Genomic DNA, 16,651 nt, shown 5'->3' with positions numbered 1-16,651 from the left:
CACTCAAGAAATAGTGCGCGGCTTGTTTATTTTTATTTTTATGTATAGCCAAAAAAAACTGAAAACCCAATCATTCATGAATGACACCTGAGTTTTTGAAAATACAGTTCGAGAAACTTTGTATGTCATTTCAAACCCTCATATTCAAAGAAGAAAAAAACATTCCCGGCATGCAAGAAACTTACAAGAGATGATAACCTTTTCTAGTTCAAAACCACCAAGCTGCAACTGACCTCCATCGCTATAAACACCCGAAGGGCTATCCAGTAAGTTTTATTATTTGTTCCTACATAATCTGTAGCCTGGAATGGAATCGGATTAGAAAGTCACATAGTTTGGAGGGTCTAGGTGAGACAATTGAGTCTGATTGACCGTTGCTTTTCCCACCCAGGCTTTGGTTGAAAACTTGGAATAATTGTCTTGTAAGTTAAATATATAGTCTTGCAATTTACTTGTGTATTGGGGTTTGTGAGATCTAAATTGCTCATTCTTTTTCTTAAAGACAAAATTGCTCAACAAGCTCATGAAGAAGGTTCGAACTGCAACGACAGAACCTGAATTTGTAAGCATTTTGACTCACATCGATGATCTCTAGAGAAGGGTCAGCAGCTGACATCATAAATCCTTCTTGACAAATAGCAAAAAATTCAGATCCCCAAGCTTGAAAGCCAACCAAAAGTTTGCCACGGGTAAGCTACCACTCAGCCCGTTAGCCTGCAACCTCTCTCGATGATTTCACGTAGAGCTGACTTGGGAATTGTGAACTGATTACAGTCAATACGCGCCATTTACCTTGGATTATCAAGTGGTTCGTGATTCTCAGATTCCTTGAAACCTGCTCAGGTAGAATGATAAGACAAAATTGACCGCCCATTCTACCGAAGATTCTTCCACCTTATCCACCTCCCCACGTCCAGCTTGATACTTACAGTAAGTCGTCTTAATTTGATTTTCAATCGTGCATTTACCATATACTTAATGATTTTCTCTCGCAATATTTCTTTGTTTTAGGGAAGTTGAGAGATCAAGTGGCGCAAATTATGGTCAGGGAACTCAAGAGACCTGGCGATGATGTCGACTGGAGTCCAGAGGCGTTGGCGGCATTGATAGAGAAGAGGCTGACTCCACCAGGCAGCCCATCCAACTTCTACTGTGCGGAAGGATTGATAAGGTCTACCTCAGTATATCAGACCTATCTGGAAAGTATCAGTAAACGACAAAACATTCTCAACTCGCTCACGGCCCTAAAGGAAAAATGGCAGGACATTCAGACGTATATCATTCTCGATACCATGCAATTTATACCGCCCTTGAGTAAAGCCGAAACCGAGGCGATGCAAGAGGTTATCAGCGTCCTTCGCAACCTTGATCACGATGAATTTCGCGGCAAGTTCGATCAAGAATTTCAAGGATTTATTACAGGTATTGAATCTAGGGCAAGATTTAAAGGAGATGACAAGCCTGAACCCGCACCAGCCGGGTGGGAGCCCCGAAAGTCAAAAATAGAAAGGCTCAAAAAGGAAAGAGAAAGAAGGATCGAACGCGAAAAAAAATGGGAGCTAGCTCATACCGATATGAGGAAATATTTTCCTAGTGCTGTTTATGATCAGTCAACCAAGACTTATTTCAACAGGTTCACAAGAGCCCGTGCCGCCCAAACGACCAATGAACCTGCGGAGATAACCCACGTACCTAATAGCCCTGCCTCAACGGTGGAAGACATTATCCGCACCTTACCCAAGGATTTAGACTTGGTGGAAGAGATTTACCGCTTCACAATGATCTCAGGTTTAGAAAATATACTGAGAGCCATTCGTCCTCAAGTAAGGGATTTTGTTAAAACTGTAGTTGAAGACCAACTCGCCAATATTTTCCCAACGCTTGGCGAGATCAAAAATGTTCTCGAATCGGTGCTCAAAAGCACCCAAGAAGAAGACATTGCGTGGCGTGAAAGTCTTTTCAATCGATTTTCCCCCGATGGGATGAGCCCCGAAGCAGTATACAAAAAGTTGCAACAAGTTCCTGACTTTCAAGCTCAAATCCGCACCGACATATTCAATAACCCGGCTGGTTCAGCTACTTCTCTGTCCCGGGAAGATTTAGATGCGCTCAAACAAGTACCGTCTACTCGCAGAAGCTTCATGGCTGCATTGTCCCCAATGGAGAAACAAACACCAGAAGTGATAGAAAATGAAAAGCAAATTTGGAAGAAGAATTTGATAAAGATAGAAAATTTCAAGGAACCGACGTCGGGCCAGAGCTTGGTGAATCATCCGTTTATTGAAGAATTCCTTGAAAAGGGGATCATTGACTTGACAACTAGAACAAAGCTACAAGCGGGAAGATTATCAAAAGAGGAACTTGTGAAAGGTTTAGGATCAGAGGCTGAATTTAAGAAACTAATGATGGACAAGCATGCCGAGTACCTTCTCCAGCATTGCATAGCCCCGGAATCCCAGCAGATGGAAGTCGTGTATAGAGCAACCAAAATGCTAACCGAGTCATTTCTTGTTGAACTCGATCGGAAAGCCAAGTCTATCTACCTGACACGAGATGCCTTTCTAAAACCAAATTCATTTAAGGAAGTAGAAGCTTGGATGGTTTACGATCAACAGGCAATCAGAGAATTCATCGAGAGTCCCGCAAGTTCGCAGAAGATCATAAAATGCTTCGCCGAGTCTTACCTCCCTGAACTCCCTAAAAAACGGTACAAATCAGTGATAGATCAACTTTTGACTGAGATGAAACTTCCTCGTGAGTGAATCTCGCAACTTGAAAGCTAATTGAACTGGAATAGCTACTCAAATACTGTTCTCGAATGTTAGTTCCTCTCCCAGAAGACGAGCCAAAGGAGAACATTCTAGCTAAAGAGTTTCCTAATTTTGACGAAAGACTGTATGAATTGTTGTGCCACCCACTGGTAGAAGGGAGCAACCAATCAACAGGCATTTCTTTCAAGACTCTGAGCCAAGAAGTACAAGACAAACTCAAAAATATTGTCCAGGAATTCTACACTCAACGAGAAACACTCAAATATCAAGTGCTTGAGATTCAGCGACTCAAGGATGGAATAAATCAGGCTGAGGAGAACGAATTGGCCCTCGAAATCCCCCAGCTATCTAGGATCCTAGCTTCTATCTTATGGCCTGGGATCGAGCTGGATTGATCAAACTCTGCCCCAGTTCTTCAGTCAAGCAAGATAAATACATTTCCTTCCATATCAGTTTGGGCAGTGACTTGCCACTGTTTTGTGTAAAACCCCACGGCACGGGCACGCACTCGCAAATTTGGAATTTCATTAATGATCAATTTCCCTTCATATCATTATCACCCCGAATCGCAAATCCCCCAGCCACCTCCGCACATCACCATATTTTTTGGGCCCTGAAGACTCTGAGCTGCCGGCCGTCAGCCGTCGGGGGCGTGCGCTGAACAAGTCCCTCCTGAGTCCTGGGCGCGAACTTCGAAGCGCCCGCCCGGAATGAGGGACTCCCGAACTGCGGCGCTTTCAGTGACATGCTGAATTTTCATCTTTCATATACATAAGTTCAGAACTCAGATCCTACGGTTTTATCACAATTGGCTTATAATTCTCAACTGTACCCTGACATCTCCGAATGTACGGCAATGAAATCTCTTACATTCATAGTCAATAGAGATGTAAGAGGCCTAGGTGGGCCCTCAATTGGAGCATGCCAAAATGGTACGTACTGAAGCTGAGAACATGTAGCAAGGGGTCGGATTGGGTCGGATGAGCTCGGATAAGACGCAATAAGCAGGCCACATCCCATCCACATCGCTGCCGAAGATTCCCCTGAAGCCACAATCATGCACCCCCTAACATCCCTTATACCTATCGTTTTCTTTCTCTGCTTTCTTTCGAGTTCTCGATCACTTCGACATTTGTCGAAGAGATGTGTCGCGACAGACGCTGAGGCTATTGCGGCAAGTGACAACACAGCTGCCGCGAGCAAACGTCTCGCTTCTCTTGATGGAGACTATGCAATATCTTCACTGAAACAACCAACCAAGCAAAGACACCTTCCTTCCACCAGCAAGCATCAAGATGGGTACCTGGCCGCCTACCAGGCCGCCACTTATCCAAGCTCTGACAGATCGGGTTTCCAAAAAGAAGCAAACGATCATTCAGAAATGCCCCCCAAGAATTCTCTTGTCGGCCACACCCCAGGCACTCCTGCAACACCAGAATCAGATGGATCAAATGTTGAAGAAGAATTAAGTACCAAAACTTTAAACGGCCGTCTGAGGTCCCCCAAGAAATAGTACGCAGCTAACTTTTGATTTCTCTCTCTCAAAAAAAATATACAAAGCACTCATATTGAATTCAATTTTTCAAAATGTAGTTTGAGCAAAATTGTATGTGATTCCGAACCTTTATATTCAAAATTCTTTGATCTTCCCTGCCGCCAAGAAACTTATAAGAGATGGTAACATTTTACAGCTCAAAAAAACTAAGCCAAGACCTACCACCACCCCTGGCGATACTCGAAAGATTTTCCAGTGAGATTCATTTTCCTTTTCATTCCTTTACAATCTGTGGCCTGTAAAAAAATTAAAAGGCGCGTGAGTTGAACAGTCTAGTGAGGAGAACTGGGTCTGATCAATTGTTTATTCGCCCATCCATTCTAGGCTAAAACAGTTGGAGGATTGTGTAGTAAGTTATATAGTCTTGCAATCTGATTGTGTCTTGTGCCTGGAGTTGGTGAGATTCAAACTGATCAAATTTTCTCAAAGCCAAAATTGTGGGACAAGTTGAAAGGTCGAGCTCAGCCAACAGAACCTGAAGTCGTGGGCAATCTGACTTATATCTATCATTCTTAGAAAAGGGCTAACAACTTACCTCAAAAATCCTTCTCGATATATAGCAAAAAATTCAGTTCCGCAAGCTTGAAAGACTTCGGAAAATTCGCCACGGGTAAGCTGCCACTTAGCCCATCACCCAGCAACTTCTCTCCATGAGCTCACATACAACTGACTTGAGCCTTGTGAACTGATTTCAGTCAATTCGAGCCAATCATCGTCAACGGTGAAGTGGTCCGTGATTTTCAGATGCCATATGTAAGGCCTGCTCAGATGCAATGATATGACAAAACTGACCCCTCACCCCACTAAAGATTCTTCCGTCTCGCCCACCCACTCAAACAGAGCTGGAGATGTACAGTAAGTAACCTCACCCTGATTTTCAATCGTACATTGACCATAGATTGATTCTTCACTGTTTTTTGTTTTTCAGGGAGGTCTAGAGATCAAGTGGCAGTAATAATGGCCAATGGTCACAAGAGAGATGGCGATGACATCAACTGGACCCCAGAAGGGTTGGCGCAATTCATAGGGGAGAGGCTGGCTCAATCAGGCAACCCATCTAACGTTGAATCTCCGGAGGCATTCAAAAAGTCCATCTCACTATATCAGACTTATCTAGAAGATATCCGTGAACGAGAACAAAGAATAAAGGCGCTCGAGTCCCACCATCTCATGAACAAATGGAAAGGCATTGAGAGGTCTATCAGTCGAGATGTCAAACGATTTCTACGGTCCTTTAGCAAAGCTAAACCCGAGGCGATGCAGGAGGTCATCCGCACCCTCCACAACCTTAATCGCAATGCATTTCGCGGCGACTTCGATAAAGAGCTTCGGGCATTTATTTCAGGTATCGAATCTAGGGCAAGATTCAAAGGAGATGGCAAGCCTGAACCCGTCCCAGCCGCGTGGGCGCCCAAGAAATCGAAAGCGGAAAGGCTCAGAAAGGAAAGAGAGAGGAGGATCGAGCGCGAAACAAAATGGGAGCTATCGCACACTGATATGAGGAGATATATTCCCAACGCCGTTTATGATCAGTCAACAGAAGATTATTTCCAACGCTTTGCAAAAGCCCGTGCCGCCCAAACGACCAATAAACCTGTGGAGACAACTCATATACCTACTGATCCTCCCTCGACGGTGGAAGAAATTATCCGAACCCTGCCCAAGGATCTCGAATTGGTGAAACAGATTAACCGCTTCATCATGATCTCAGGCTTGGAAAATATCCTGACAGAGATTTCTCCTCAAGTAACAAATTTTGTTGAAGGTGTTGTTGTAGACCAACTGGGGAATATTTTCCCAACGCTTGGCGAGATCAAAAGTGTTCTCGGAACGGTGCTCAAAAGCACCCAAGAAGAAGATGTTGTGTGGCGTGAAAGTCTTTTCAGGCGATTTTCCCCCATTAGGATGAGCACCGAAGCAGTATACAAAAAGTTGCAACAAGTTTATGACCCTCGAGCTAAAATCCGCTTAGCGCTCGATAAATCGACTGGTCCAGCTACTTCTCTGCCCAAGGAAGATTTAGAAGTGATCAAAAAAGCACCATCTACTCGTAGAACTTTAAGGAAATTGACAAAGATGGAAAACTTCAAGGAACCAGCGTCCGGAACGAACTTCGTGAATAATCCGTTCATTGAAGAATTATTTGAAAAGGGGATCATTGACCCCATAACTAGACTAAGGCTACACGTGGCAGGAAGAAAGTCGAAAGAAGAACTGGTGAAAAGCTTAGGATCAGAAGCTGAATTTAAGAAACTATTGTTAGAAAAGCATGCCGAGGACATTCTCCAGCATTGTATAGCCCCGGAATCCCAGCAGGTGGAAGTGGTGAAGAGAGCAACCATAGCACTAACCCAGACATTTCTTTTTGAACTTGATCAAAAAGCCAAGTCTCTCTACCTGACACGAGATGCCTTTCTCAAACCTAACTCATTCCGAGGGCTTGAAGCTTGGATGATTTACGATCAACAGGCAATCAGAGAATTTATCCAGAGTCCCGCAAGTTATAATAAGATCATCAAAGCTGCTGCCGAGTCTTACTTCCCTGAACCCCCTCAACAACCAGACAAATCAATGATAGATCAACTCTTGAGTGAAATGAAAATTTCTCGTAAGTCAATCTGCGCAGCTTAGCTAATTGACCTTGGACAGCTGCATAATCTTTTGCTCCGACTCTGATGTTGTGCTCGAATGTTAATTTCTCCGCCAACAGAAGAGCCGAAGGAGAACATTTTAGCAAACTTTTTCACGGGATTTGACGACAGACTGTTTGAATTATTGGACCGTAAGGGGGATGATCATTTGAAAGGAACTTCCTTTGCAACTCTGGTCAGCCAAAACACTCGAGATCGACTCACCAAAATTATCCAGGAATTCCACACTCAACGGGATACACTTGAAGATCAAGTGCTTGAGATTCAGAGACTCAAAGAAAGCATTGAACTGACTGAGGAGACCAACTTGCTCTATGATATCACAAAGGTATACACAATCTTGGATTCTATCTTGTACCCTGGACTTTAGTTTAAGCTGCATGAAGAAGACTCCTCCTCTATTATACAACCAAAGCACGTTGTTTCAGAATTTCACACCCTCTAGAATATCAAAAAGACCACCTGTAATTAATTTAGTAACAAAACCCACAATACAGGGTAGTAATTCATATGAGAATTCTCAAAACCTTACACCTCATTATCTCCTTATAAACTTTTACAGAATACCCAACAAAGTATGGGTCACTGCAATTTTACAACTCATTTTTTGCGAGTCATATGGGTTGTAAAATTATACATTATACCATGAATTATGTAATTTTACCACTCATCATTGTAAAACGTGAGTTGCAAAGTGAAGGTGCGCAAAACTAAGGTTGTAAAAACCTAAATTAGCGGTCTGAAGACCAATTTTGCAAAACATATTTTGCAAACCACATGCATTGCAAGATAAAAGGGTTGCAAATTTCCACTTGCAACCCTTTTATGTGGAAATTTGCAACTCATCATAGATTGTAATATGAAGGCCGTAAAATAACATCAAGGCTAACAGAAATACAATTTTTCACAAGTTTTTTTGCAAACCATCAAAAAAAAATATGCATGACCATATTTTCCTGTTTGATCACCTTGAAGACTGTTTGAGATTGAGAGTTGTTTGGCGCTGGTCCCTTGTGTACAATCAACGTCAAAGAATGAGATATGTTCAAGATCACCTTCATTTCTCTGAAGGGGACATCTCCAACTGAGTCGGGATTTTCATCCACAATCCTCTGGATGGACTTAATAACATATTCTTCCTTGGAAGGCGTCCACGTACGCGAATACAAGACCCAGCTGGTGTACTGTTCTGCACTGGCAATTGAACTTGGCACTCAATTGATTTGTTGAGCATAGCCGTCATTCTCCACATTTTTATGCAACCAAACCACTGTTAGACTTATCTTTTTGGCCAAGATATTTGCGCTCCAAAGGACCTTACACCAGTAGTGGCCGCCATTCCAATATCCTCAAGAGATGAGCGTGTATGTTGCCCCGCCAACATTCAGCTTGAAGGGCCAGTTGGTGGTCGCCATGAAACTGTCTTGTTGAGGAACATCATCAACATCACTGACCTCAATGTGGAAGTTGATGTGAAGAGGGGGATTGTTCTTATCAAAGGTAAGCTTTGAACAATCAATGATGTAGTGAGCTGATTGCTGTGCAGTGTGATACTCCAGGGTTGTGGCAAATCTCAATGGAATTGTCCTTCTTGAGTTTTGCTTTTTTCTTTGGCTTCTTTGGCTTAGGTTTGGGTTTAGATGAAGGTTCAACTTCATTGTAGGCCTTGCACACAAGACCAGGATGACCGATCAAACCCGTTGATTGCCATCTCTTGACAAGCTGGGCAACATCAGAGTAGGGAATCCTGTTGGAGTCAAACATCTGAGGCTTGATGGCGATGATGTGGAAGCTTTGATTGGCACGAGTTGGATGGAGCTGCAGTGTATCAGGCTTCAGTTTTCAGGTAAACGTTTGATGATTGTGGAGCTGGAAGAGTTTCTTGTAATCTGGGCTCTGGTGGAGTTTGGATCCAAGGCAACCTCAAGAAAGTAGTTGGCCAATCAGAAAGCGCCAGGGATGAAGCTTGCTGGATATTTTGCATTCAAAACCTTGAGCATGTGGTTTTGGCCACGTGTGATAGTTGATCTGATAGAGGTGCCGCCGTTTAATTTGCCACTGGATAAACATGAGAAGTGATGGGCCAAATGGGTGAAGATATCCTTCCCCTTTCCGCTGATTCCACCAAGCCACAACAGGTTGAACAGCATGTATATAGATTCCAAGCTGGCAGCGAGCCAGCGTTGGTTATTATTCTGTGACTCATGGTTTGCTTGATACAAGGGATAGGCCGCCCAGAGGTTTCTGTTTTGATTTATCAAATTTGGAGGCTGTCCTGCTCATGATTTATTTTTCTTATGTCCATTGACCAGGTCATCAGTGGTATCCGGTGGTCTTCCATTGTTGACATACTTGGACCGCTTGTGCTTCTTTCCCAAGCCCAAGGTTTGACCTATGTTCTTCCCCGTGTCCGCTCCACAGCGGATTGGGATTCCTTTCATCACCGTGTTCCAGTTGTGTTTAAGCATGTCAACACAGGTGTACAAGTCAATCATCCCTACCATAAGGCATTGCCTTCCATTGCTTGGGATTTCAAACAAACAGGGTAAGTGAAATGTGAATTTTAGAAAATTTGCAATCCATATTTTACAACCCATGCTTACCTGAGCCAATAGTAAATCAGATGCATGCTTTCCTGGGCATTGGTGGTATCAGGAAGGCCATCCGATGGGCCATTGGTTGTGTCCTCAAGTTGCGGAGTTCAAGAAGGGAACAAGAGCGCCTCAATATCCAAACTGTCCACCAATTGTGCCATTTGCGGACCTTGGTGTAACAATGTTGTATGTAGTCAACCTTTTGTTTGTGGGTTTGGCCATCCAGTTAGGCACGCTCCAGGAGGCCCATGCATGCCTTTTGGAAGGGTTCCTGTGGAAAAAATGACCATTGTTTGTTAGTATTATGAGCTGCAAATTTGAGATATATGATTTTACAAGTCATAAAGGTTTGTAAGACTTTGTAAAATAATTTTACAAGTCATTTAAGCTGATGGCTTACCTCCTGATCTATGGTTATAAGGGCTTGATTACGTTTGATGCAAGTGACCAATTGTCTGTAATGCTCCCGGCAACCATTCAACATTGCCCTTACTTCCTTGCAAGTGCCTTGACAAAAGACTTTGATGTAAGCCAACACAAATCCTTTGACTTGAGCCCATGAGAAGTCAAGGACCTTGCAGACCAGCATGTCCCTCTTGGCTGGGGTGATCAATGGCTTCAGAAATTGCCAGAAGAGAGTAGTGAAGTGGATCTGATAGTATCCTTCACTGGGCCCTTGCATCCAGTTCAATTGAACAGGGATCCAATGTTGAAGATCTTTGCAAAACATTGAAGTGGTCAGCAGGTATCCTGTCTCAAAGTATTGGTAAGTGACGTCGGATATGAGACTGCCGCTGTACACCTGATTGTTCCAATTGCAAGCAAGTAAGCAATCAGCCATCCATCTTGTCTGGAAGGTGAAATGCTCGGTGTTTGGCATGAACAAGCACAAAATAATCCACATCCCCCAACTGTTTGTTGGGCAACAAGACTTGTGAGTTGTAAAATTTAAATGAGTTGTAAATTTCAAATAAAGATTGTAAAAAAATTAACTTATGTGGCCCATCCAAACTTGTCCAAGATGAATTTGTTGCCAACGCCAGCGCCAAGTTTGTCTGGCGCTAATCCCAACTCAGCTAAGATGGTTTGGCAATAATAGGCGAGCCAATCTTCATTCTGGTAATATGGGCGGATTGAAGCCACACTTTCAAAGCCGGATTGAGGATTGGTAGGCTTTCCCATCTACATAAAGGGTGAAAAAGGTAAGGAAAATAAAAGAAATTAGGTCAGAAGGAATGAGCGGGGAGTATACAATGATAAAAGTGGCTTACCTTAAGCCTGAGTGCGCCAGCTTTGGGATTCTTCTTGATCTCCTCTTTCACCTCTTTATTCGCGAGCGGGTTGGGCTTCTTATCTTTGGGCCAAGGATGAGGGTGTTTAACCTTGTGCCTGAGGAGCCCCCATCCTGATGGGAGATGGTGGTCAAAACGGATGGCCACGGATTAAGGACATGTCTGATGGTGAACAGTGCCTTTGCACTTGTTTGCTAGCCCGCGGAATTTGATGAGGCTGATGAAATGCAAAAATAAGAGTTGTAAAAAAGGTAAGTAAAAGGGTTGTAAATTTGAAATTAACGGTTGTAAAATGTGAGTTGCAAAAGTATTTTGCAACTCATCCAACCTTACTTACCCTTTTTCAAGATTTTCTTGACCTCCTTTTCCAGTAGGGGGAGAACCAGCCCACTTGCAGGACGGATTGTTGCAGACCAGAGCAGCAAGACAGAAATACCGAGTAATTTTCCACATCCTGTTGCTGCAATAGCTGACCGAGCTCGTCTTTGCAAATCCAACTGATCCAAAATTTGTGATGTTGTCTTCAGGTAAGTGCACAAATGTTGTCCGTCAATTGGGGTAGATTGGATAGCCTTGCTTGTCAAGCTTACATCCGTGATCAATGTACATCTTGTAAGTTGTAATGGTCACCCATTTTGGGGAGAAACCATTCTTTTTCTTTTGATTGTCTTCCTTGCTGATGATTGGCATTGTCATCGTCCATGTCCTCATCATCAGCATTGGCTGGTTCATCATTGAAATCAGCCTGGTCATCATTAGGCATGGCTATTGGGCGGGCTCGGGCCGCCCGCGGGCCAGCCCACTGCGGGCCGCAAAGTAATCAGGCGTGTCGGGCCGGGCAAATTTGTCTCAAAATGCCGCCCGGCCCAAACCTGTTTAGCTTGCGGACTGCCCGCGGGTAGCCCATGGGAGGCCCGCAGGCCCCACCCAAAAAAATGAAAAGTTTATTTTTTCAACAACGCAGCCTAAAGCAGGCTCTTGTGAGCCTATAAAGCACCGGAGACAATTTTTTTGAGGGAGGAGCGGTGATAGATAGACATAAGAAAAGAAAATGATAAGGAAAAATATTCACTTGGCAGCTAGGTTGCCGGCCTTCATCCAGTCTTGGGTGCAAATCAAGGCCTCAACCGCTTCTTCGCTGAGGCGCATCCAATAATCGTCAAGAACCCGACCACCAGTAGAGAATGCAGACTCAGAAGCCACTGAGGTGATCGGAATCATGAGGAGTGTCCTGGCGAGCTTGGATAATGAAGGAAATCGGGAAGCATTGAGTTTCCACCAGCCAAGTAGATCAAAATCAGAATCTTCAGGGAGAATGAGGTTGCGCTCTTCAAGATAAAGATCTAATTCAGCTGCCGGCGCGTTATGTTGTGAGGAGTCCATACTCCCAGCCATGTACTCATGAAAGGCGGAAAGGTCTTGATTGAACAACTTCTTTGTGCTAGAAATGAGCTTGGGCTTGCTGCTGGCGGTATTTGGATTGGCCGCTGGTGCTGGAACATACCGGTTCCACAGATCCAACAACGTCACCCAAACCTTTCCTAAGAAATCGTTGAGATCTTCAGCAGATGCAGAGTTCTGCTTGAGGCTGTAGCGGAGGAATCACATCTTGTAACGGGGGTCAAGGATGAGGGCAATGGCGAGGAGTTCTTTCACCGGCTCCCAGTACTTTTCAAATTTTAACTTCATGGGTTTTATCATGTCGGCTAGGAGGGGTACTGTTCCACTCTTGTTGAGTTGCTTTTCAATTGCAGCCATTGCACGGTAACCTTGGTTGCTAGTTGGGTATTGAGTACCACTCCATAGTACGGTGGCTACACAAAACAGAAACACAGAGAAATAATGAGCCATTGAAAGGAACATCCTTTGGCTTCCTTTAAGGAAGCATCAACTGACCTTGGGAAAAAGGTTCAAGGAACTTCTCCATGACTCGGAGTTCCTCCCACTGAGCCTCCGACGGGCAATCCGCAAACTTGTTGTCCTGAATTGCAAGTTCCTGGAAGGCCAACTTACAAGGCAAGGAGGACTCAATCATCAAGTAGGTCGAGTTCCATCGGGTAGGAACATCCTCCAATGGATGCCTCATCTTGAGGTCAATGTTGACGGCTGTTAGGGCCTTTTTGAAGGCGTCCGTGCGAGAAGGAGACCCATGGATCCAGTGGACACTAGAACAAAGTTGTTCGACGGCCATCCCAGCAAGCTTGATCCCGTCTTTGACAACCAAGTTTATAATGTGCACTAAGCAGCGCAAATGAAAGTACTCCAAGGTAGCAGAGCCTGGAGTTGCTCTGCGATCGTCCACAAATCACTTAAGTCAAACCATTGCTGCAGTGTTTGATGTCGCATTGTCGACTGTGATAAATTGGACCTTGCCCACCACATTCCAATCTTGGATAACCTGGCTGAGGCGGTTGGAGGTTGCTGGGCCGGAGTGCGGAGGCAGAAGGGGTCAAAAACTGAGTATCACCTTAACAAGGTGCCCCAGTGACCACCATGTAGCCCGTAAGATCAGAGGCCGTCCACAATTCAGTTGTCAAGGCAATATGATTGGCTTGCTGGTCGATCTGGCGGATGAGAGCTGCCTTACGCTCATTGAAGAGCTTGATACAATTGCTTTGAATTGCCTTTTGTCCCGGCATTGCAAACTGGGGCTGAGCCTCCTTCATCAATCTGTTGAACCCCTGGTGTTCGACCATTGCAAAAGGGTACTTGTGCTCAATGATCATTTTGGCCAAACGTTCACGGATCTTTCCTTGATTGAAAATCCATACACCACCCATGCTACTAGCTCCAGTTGACGAGTTGAAGTTGAGCAGGCCTTGTCGGGGTCCAATAACGCCGCCTTTCTCGGCGATGCATTTGAGTGAGTGTCTTTGGAGGTGGTTAGTTCCAGCGGATGAGCCTCCTGTTAGTTTTGTATTGCAGTAATTGCACTGCGCCTTCTCCTTGCCGTTGGTTTCTTGTAAAAATCATAAACAATAAATCAAAAAATAAGACAACGAGTTAGTGGACAGACATGACTGGCTGAAGAGGGGAGGGGATAAACAAACCAATTATCTTTGTGAAGTGTTCTCAAACCCCACTTGTGAGTTTTCTTTTCTTCAACTGAGATTCATCCGCTGAATTGCCAACACCATTGGTGGTTACTGCTGGAGTCAGAGTCTGAATCCCAGGAGTCTCAGCAAAAACAATATCAGGTTCCTCGCCTTCGCCGTTAGAAGTTGAACCTGCCATGTCAAGTCTCGACCTTGAATGTTTGAATTTGGTGGTCCGGTAGAGTTGTGATCTGGCGGGCCGGTCGGTACACACACATATACCATATATGATATCACAGATATCCCCACTAAGCACCACCGGCCCCCCCCGGGGGAAGCCCATCGGGCGCCCGACGGGCTACCCGGACCCGCCCGATTTCTGATGCGGGTCTGGCAGGCCGGGCCAACTTTCAAAAAATCCCCAGAATGCCGGCCCAAGCCCGGGCGGGCTCGGGCGACCTGTCGGCCGGCCCGCCCGATAGCCATGCCTATAGAAAGTAGTGACCGAACACGCAAACTTGAGCGGGCCCGGGCAGCCTGTGGGCGGGCCGACCCGATAGACATCTGATTATCAGTTCGTAGTACGTACCCGTTTCGAGTCAACCAAGCCAAAACCAATAAATACCCCGACACCACTTGGACCTTGTTGTGAGCTGATGGAACGCCTTTCTTTGAGTCTATATCCTAAAACTAACCAGTCTAATTACTTGTTGCTGCCTCCGCGCCTGGGTTAACGACGGCCGCATATCGATTCAACTAGACCAATCGATCTTTCGATCCAAATCTCCGTTGATTAAAAAATCTATCCCACCAGATAAATATTCACCAGAATCTAGATGGACGCGTCTTCGTTGAGCTCTCAAGATTCCGCTCATTTGAACCGATTGATCGAACAGAAACAAATGAAAGATTTCTTGAAATTATATTCTTCATTGGTCGAAAGATGTTTTACAAGTTGCTGTCAAGATTTTACGTCGAGGGCTTTGTCTTCAAAAGAAGTCAGTTTTTCTCCCCTTTTCTTGTTCTGATTCACTGTCTGTCTATACTTCCCCCACTCCCGTCTGATATCGAGGATGTTGTTCGAGTAACTAGGTAGCTAATCTTTACGTTTCCCTCATTCGAACATTAGGAAAGTTGCGTCAACAATTGTGCGGATAAATTTTTGAAACACTCGGAAAGAATCGGTGCTAGGTTTTCCGAACACAACGCAGAGATGATGCAAAAGCGATCTTAATGCTCAATGAATACTACAGGGAATCAATGAATCCCTACCACCTTTGCGGAAGTCCGAGAGCAGTAATTGAGTGTCATCTTTGATTGATAGCGATCACTGCGGATAAATATAAAAAAGCTTTGTAGCAGTCGGTGGTTAAGTTGAAGTTTTGCCAGTTATCAAATTGACAATGGGTTACAAATTCGGTGAATTCTGAATGGTTGGTATCACCCAACTCGGAATCACTTTAACCCGATGATAAGAGCATCACGGAATTTCTTAAAGCATCTGATATTAACCTGGTGAATATCACCCACATCATTCATTTGGCATACTCTCTCCACAGTTATAGTTAACTCAAGTACTGTCACTGAGCAATTCACAATCTTCAACTATGTCCATTTTTTTTTAAAACCCTAAGCTGAACTGAATGGTGAGCAACACCCCATCCTGAACAGTTTGCCACAATTCTCAAATTTTGTTCATAAAGGCCTTAAATTGACCTCCAAAGTTTTGTGAAATTAAATTGTGAACCCTGATTCTTAATTCTATGCTGCTCCAACATCTTAATAGAAAATTAGGTTGTATTTGATGATTCTGAAGGTACTGATATCATTGCCTCTCTCACTATTTGCTTCAGTTGAGAGATTATAACAAATACACGGCCGCGCTTCTTGATTCAGAAGCTGCCCTGGCCCAGTAGCCTGATCAACACTGCCAATTTTTTTCCCTCCCATTTTATTTTTCTCTGTTGGTATTTGGTCTGATTTCTCTTTTTTCTGTCTCATCCACACATTTTTTACTCCTTAGAACCACAAAGTAAAAAAAAGTCAAAAAGCAAATAACAACGATTTTATAAAAACTACAAAATGCAATAAAATCCAAAACAAGTGCCCTGGTGGGCCCAAATTCTTGTTGGAAGTGCCTTGTGAGAGAACCAACAACTGTCCCAAGAACAAAGAAGCAGAATCAGTTTTTTTGGGGGGTTGCAGGTGGGTTGATGTCAAGTTGCCGCTTTGGTTGGCAGGCCAAAATTTTGCCAGCTGTTTGCCCAAATGCTTGCTGGCGGGCGGGTTGAGAATTTCTGATGCATGGGTGGTTGTTTGTTGGTCAACACCGGATGATGCACAAGGGGGATCCATCAATTTGACAGCCAAACTGGAGGTGTTTTTGACCACACTTTGAAACTACCGTGTACCATCCTGATTCCTGTGGACCAAATTGGCCACCCAGTAGCCAAATTGAAGGCCTAAATCTTTTTTTCAAGACTACATAGGCCACAGGGTTTTGTTTCTCTAATGGTTTGAATGCAGAAGGCATGTAACTTCATGACTCCAAGATTTAAGGATTGACCATACAACTGTACACGTGCAAATGCATGGGAGATGACTTTTTGCTCTCAAGTATGCATCCCTGTATCATTTTTTAACAAGGGAACGTACTACGTGTGGTATACAAGTTGTATACAAAAGGTGTACAGGAGTTGAAAAAACCCCTTCATTTTTCTGAAGCAAGCTTGGCATGGTTTTTGGAAGCATGT

At 44.2% G+C, this 16,651-nt stretch overlaps 3 protein-coding genes across 3 annotated transcripts; all 3 read left to right on the top strand.

Annotated features, from left to right (window-relative positions):
- Positions 1-523: 523 nt before the first annotated feature.
- Positions 524-3,166, top strand: PtA15_15A278 (uncharacterized protein; the record flags this gene model as incomplete). Its single annotated transcript, XM_053163468.1, has 6 exons — positions 524-562; positions 640-689; positions 775-808; positions 885-930; positions 1,012-2,754; positions 2,826-3,166. The coding sequence occupies 6 exons, from the start codon at positions 524-526 to the stop codon at positions 3,164-3,166; spliced, it is 2,253 nt and encodes a 750-aa protein (XP_053027441.1).
- Positions 3,167-3,828: 662 nt separating this feature from the next.
- Positions 3,829-7,347, top strand: PtA15_15A277 (uncharacterized protein; the record flags this gene model as incomplete). Its single annotated transcript, XM_053163467.1, has 9 exons — positions 3,829-4,283; positions 4,365-4,377; positions 4,463-4,521; positions 4,651-4,675; positions 4,887-4,936; positions 5,022-5,055; positions 5,136-5,181; positions 5,255-6,934; positions 7,037-7,347. 9 exons carry the CDS (start codon positions 3,829-3,831, stop codon positions 7,345-7,347), a joined length of 2,673 nt encoding a protein of 890 aa, XP_053027440.1.
- Positions 7,348-14,734: 7,387 nt separating this feature from the next.
- PtA15_15A276 (uncharacterized protein) lies at positions 14,735-15,132 on the top strand (the record flags this gene model as incomplete). Its single annotated transcript, XM_053163466.1, has 2 exons — positions 14,735-14,896; positions 15,028-15,132. The coding sequence occupies 2 exons, from the start codon at positions 14,735-14,737 to the stop codon at positions 15,130-15,132; spliced, it is 267 nt and encodes an 88-aa protein (XP_053027439.1).
- Positions 15,133-16,651: the final 1,519 nt, after the last annotated feature.

The sequence above is a fragment of the Puccinia triticina genome, chromosome 15A (assembly GCF_026914185.1).
Source record: "Puccinia triticina chromosome 15A, complete sequence".
Classification (NCBI taxonomy): Eukaryota; Fungi; Basidiomycota; class Pucciniomycetes; order Pucciniales; family Pucciniaceae; genus Puccinia; species Puccinia triticina.
The sequence above is the reverse complement of the archived record's forward strand: the minus strand, read 5'-3'. Positions and strand labels throughout refer to the sequence as shown.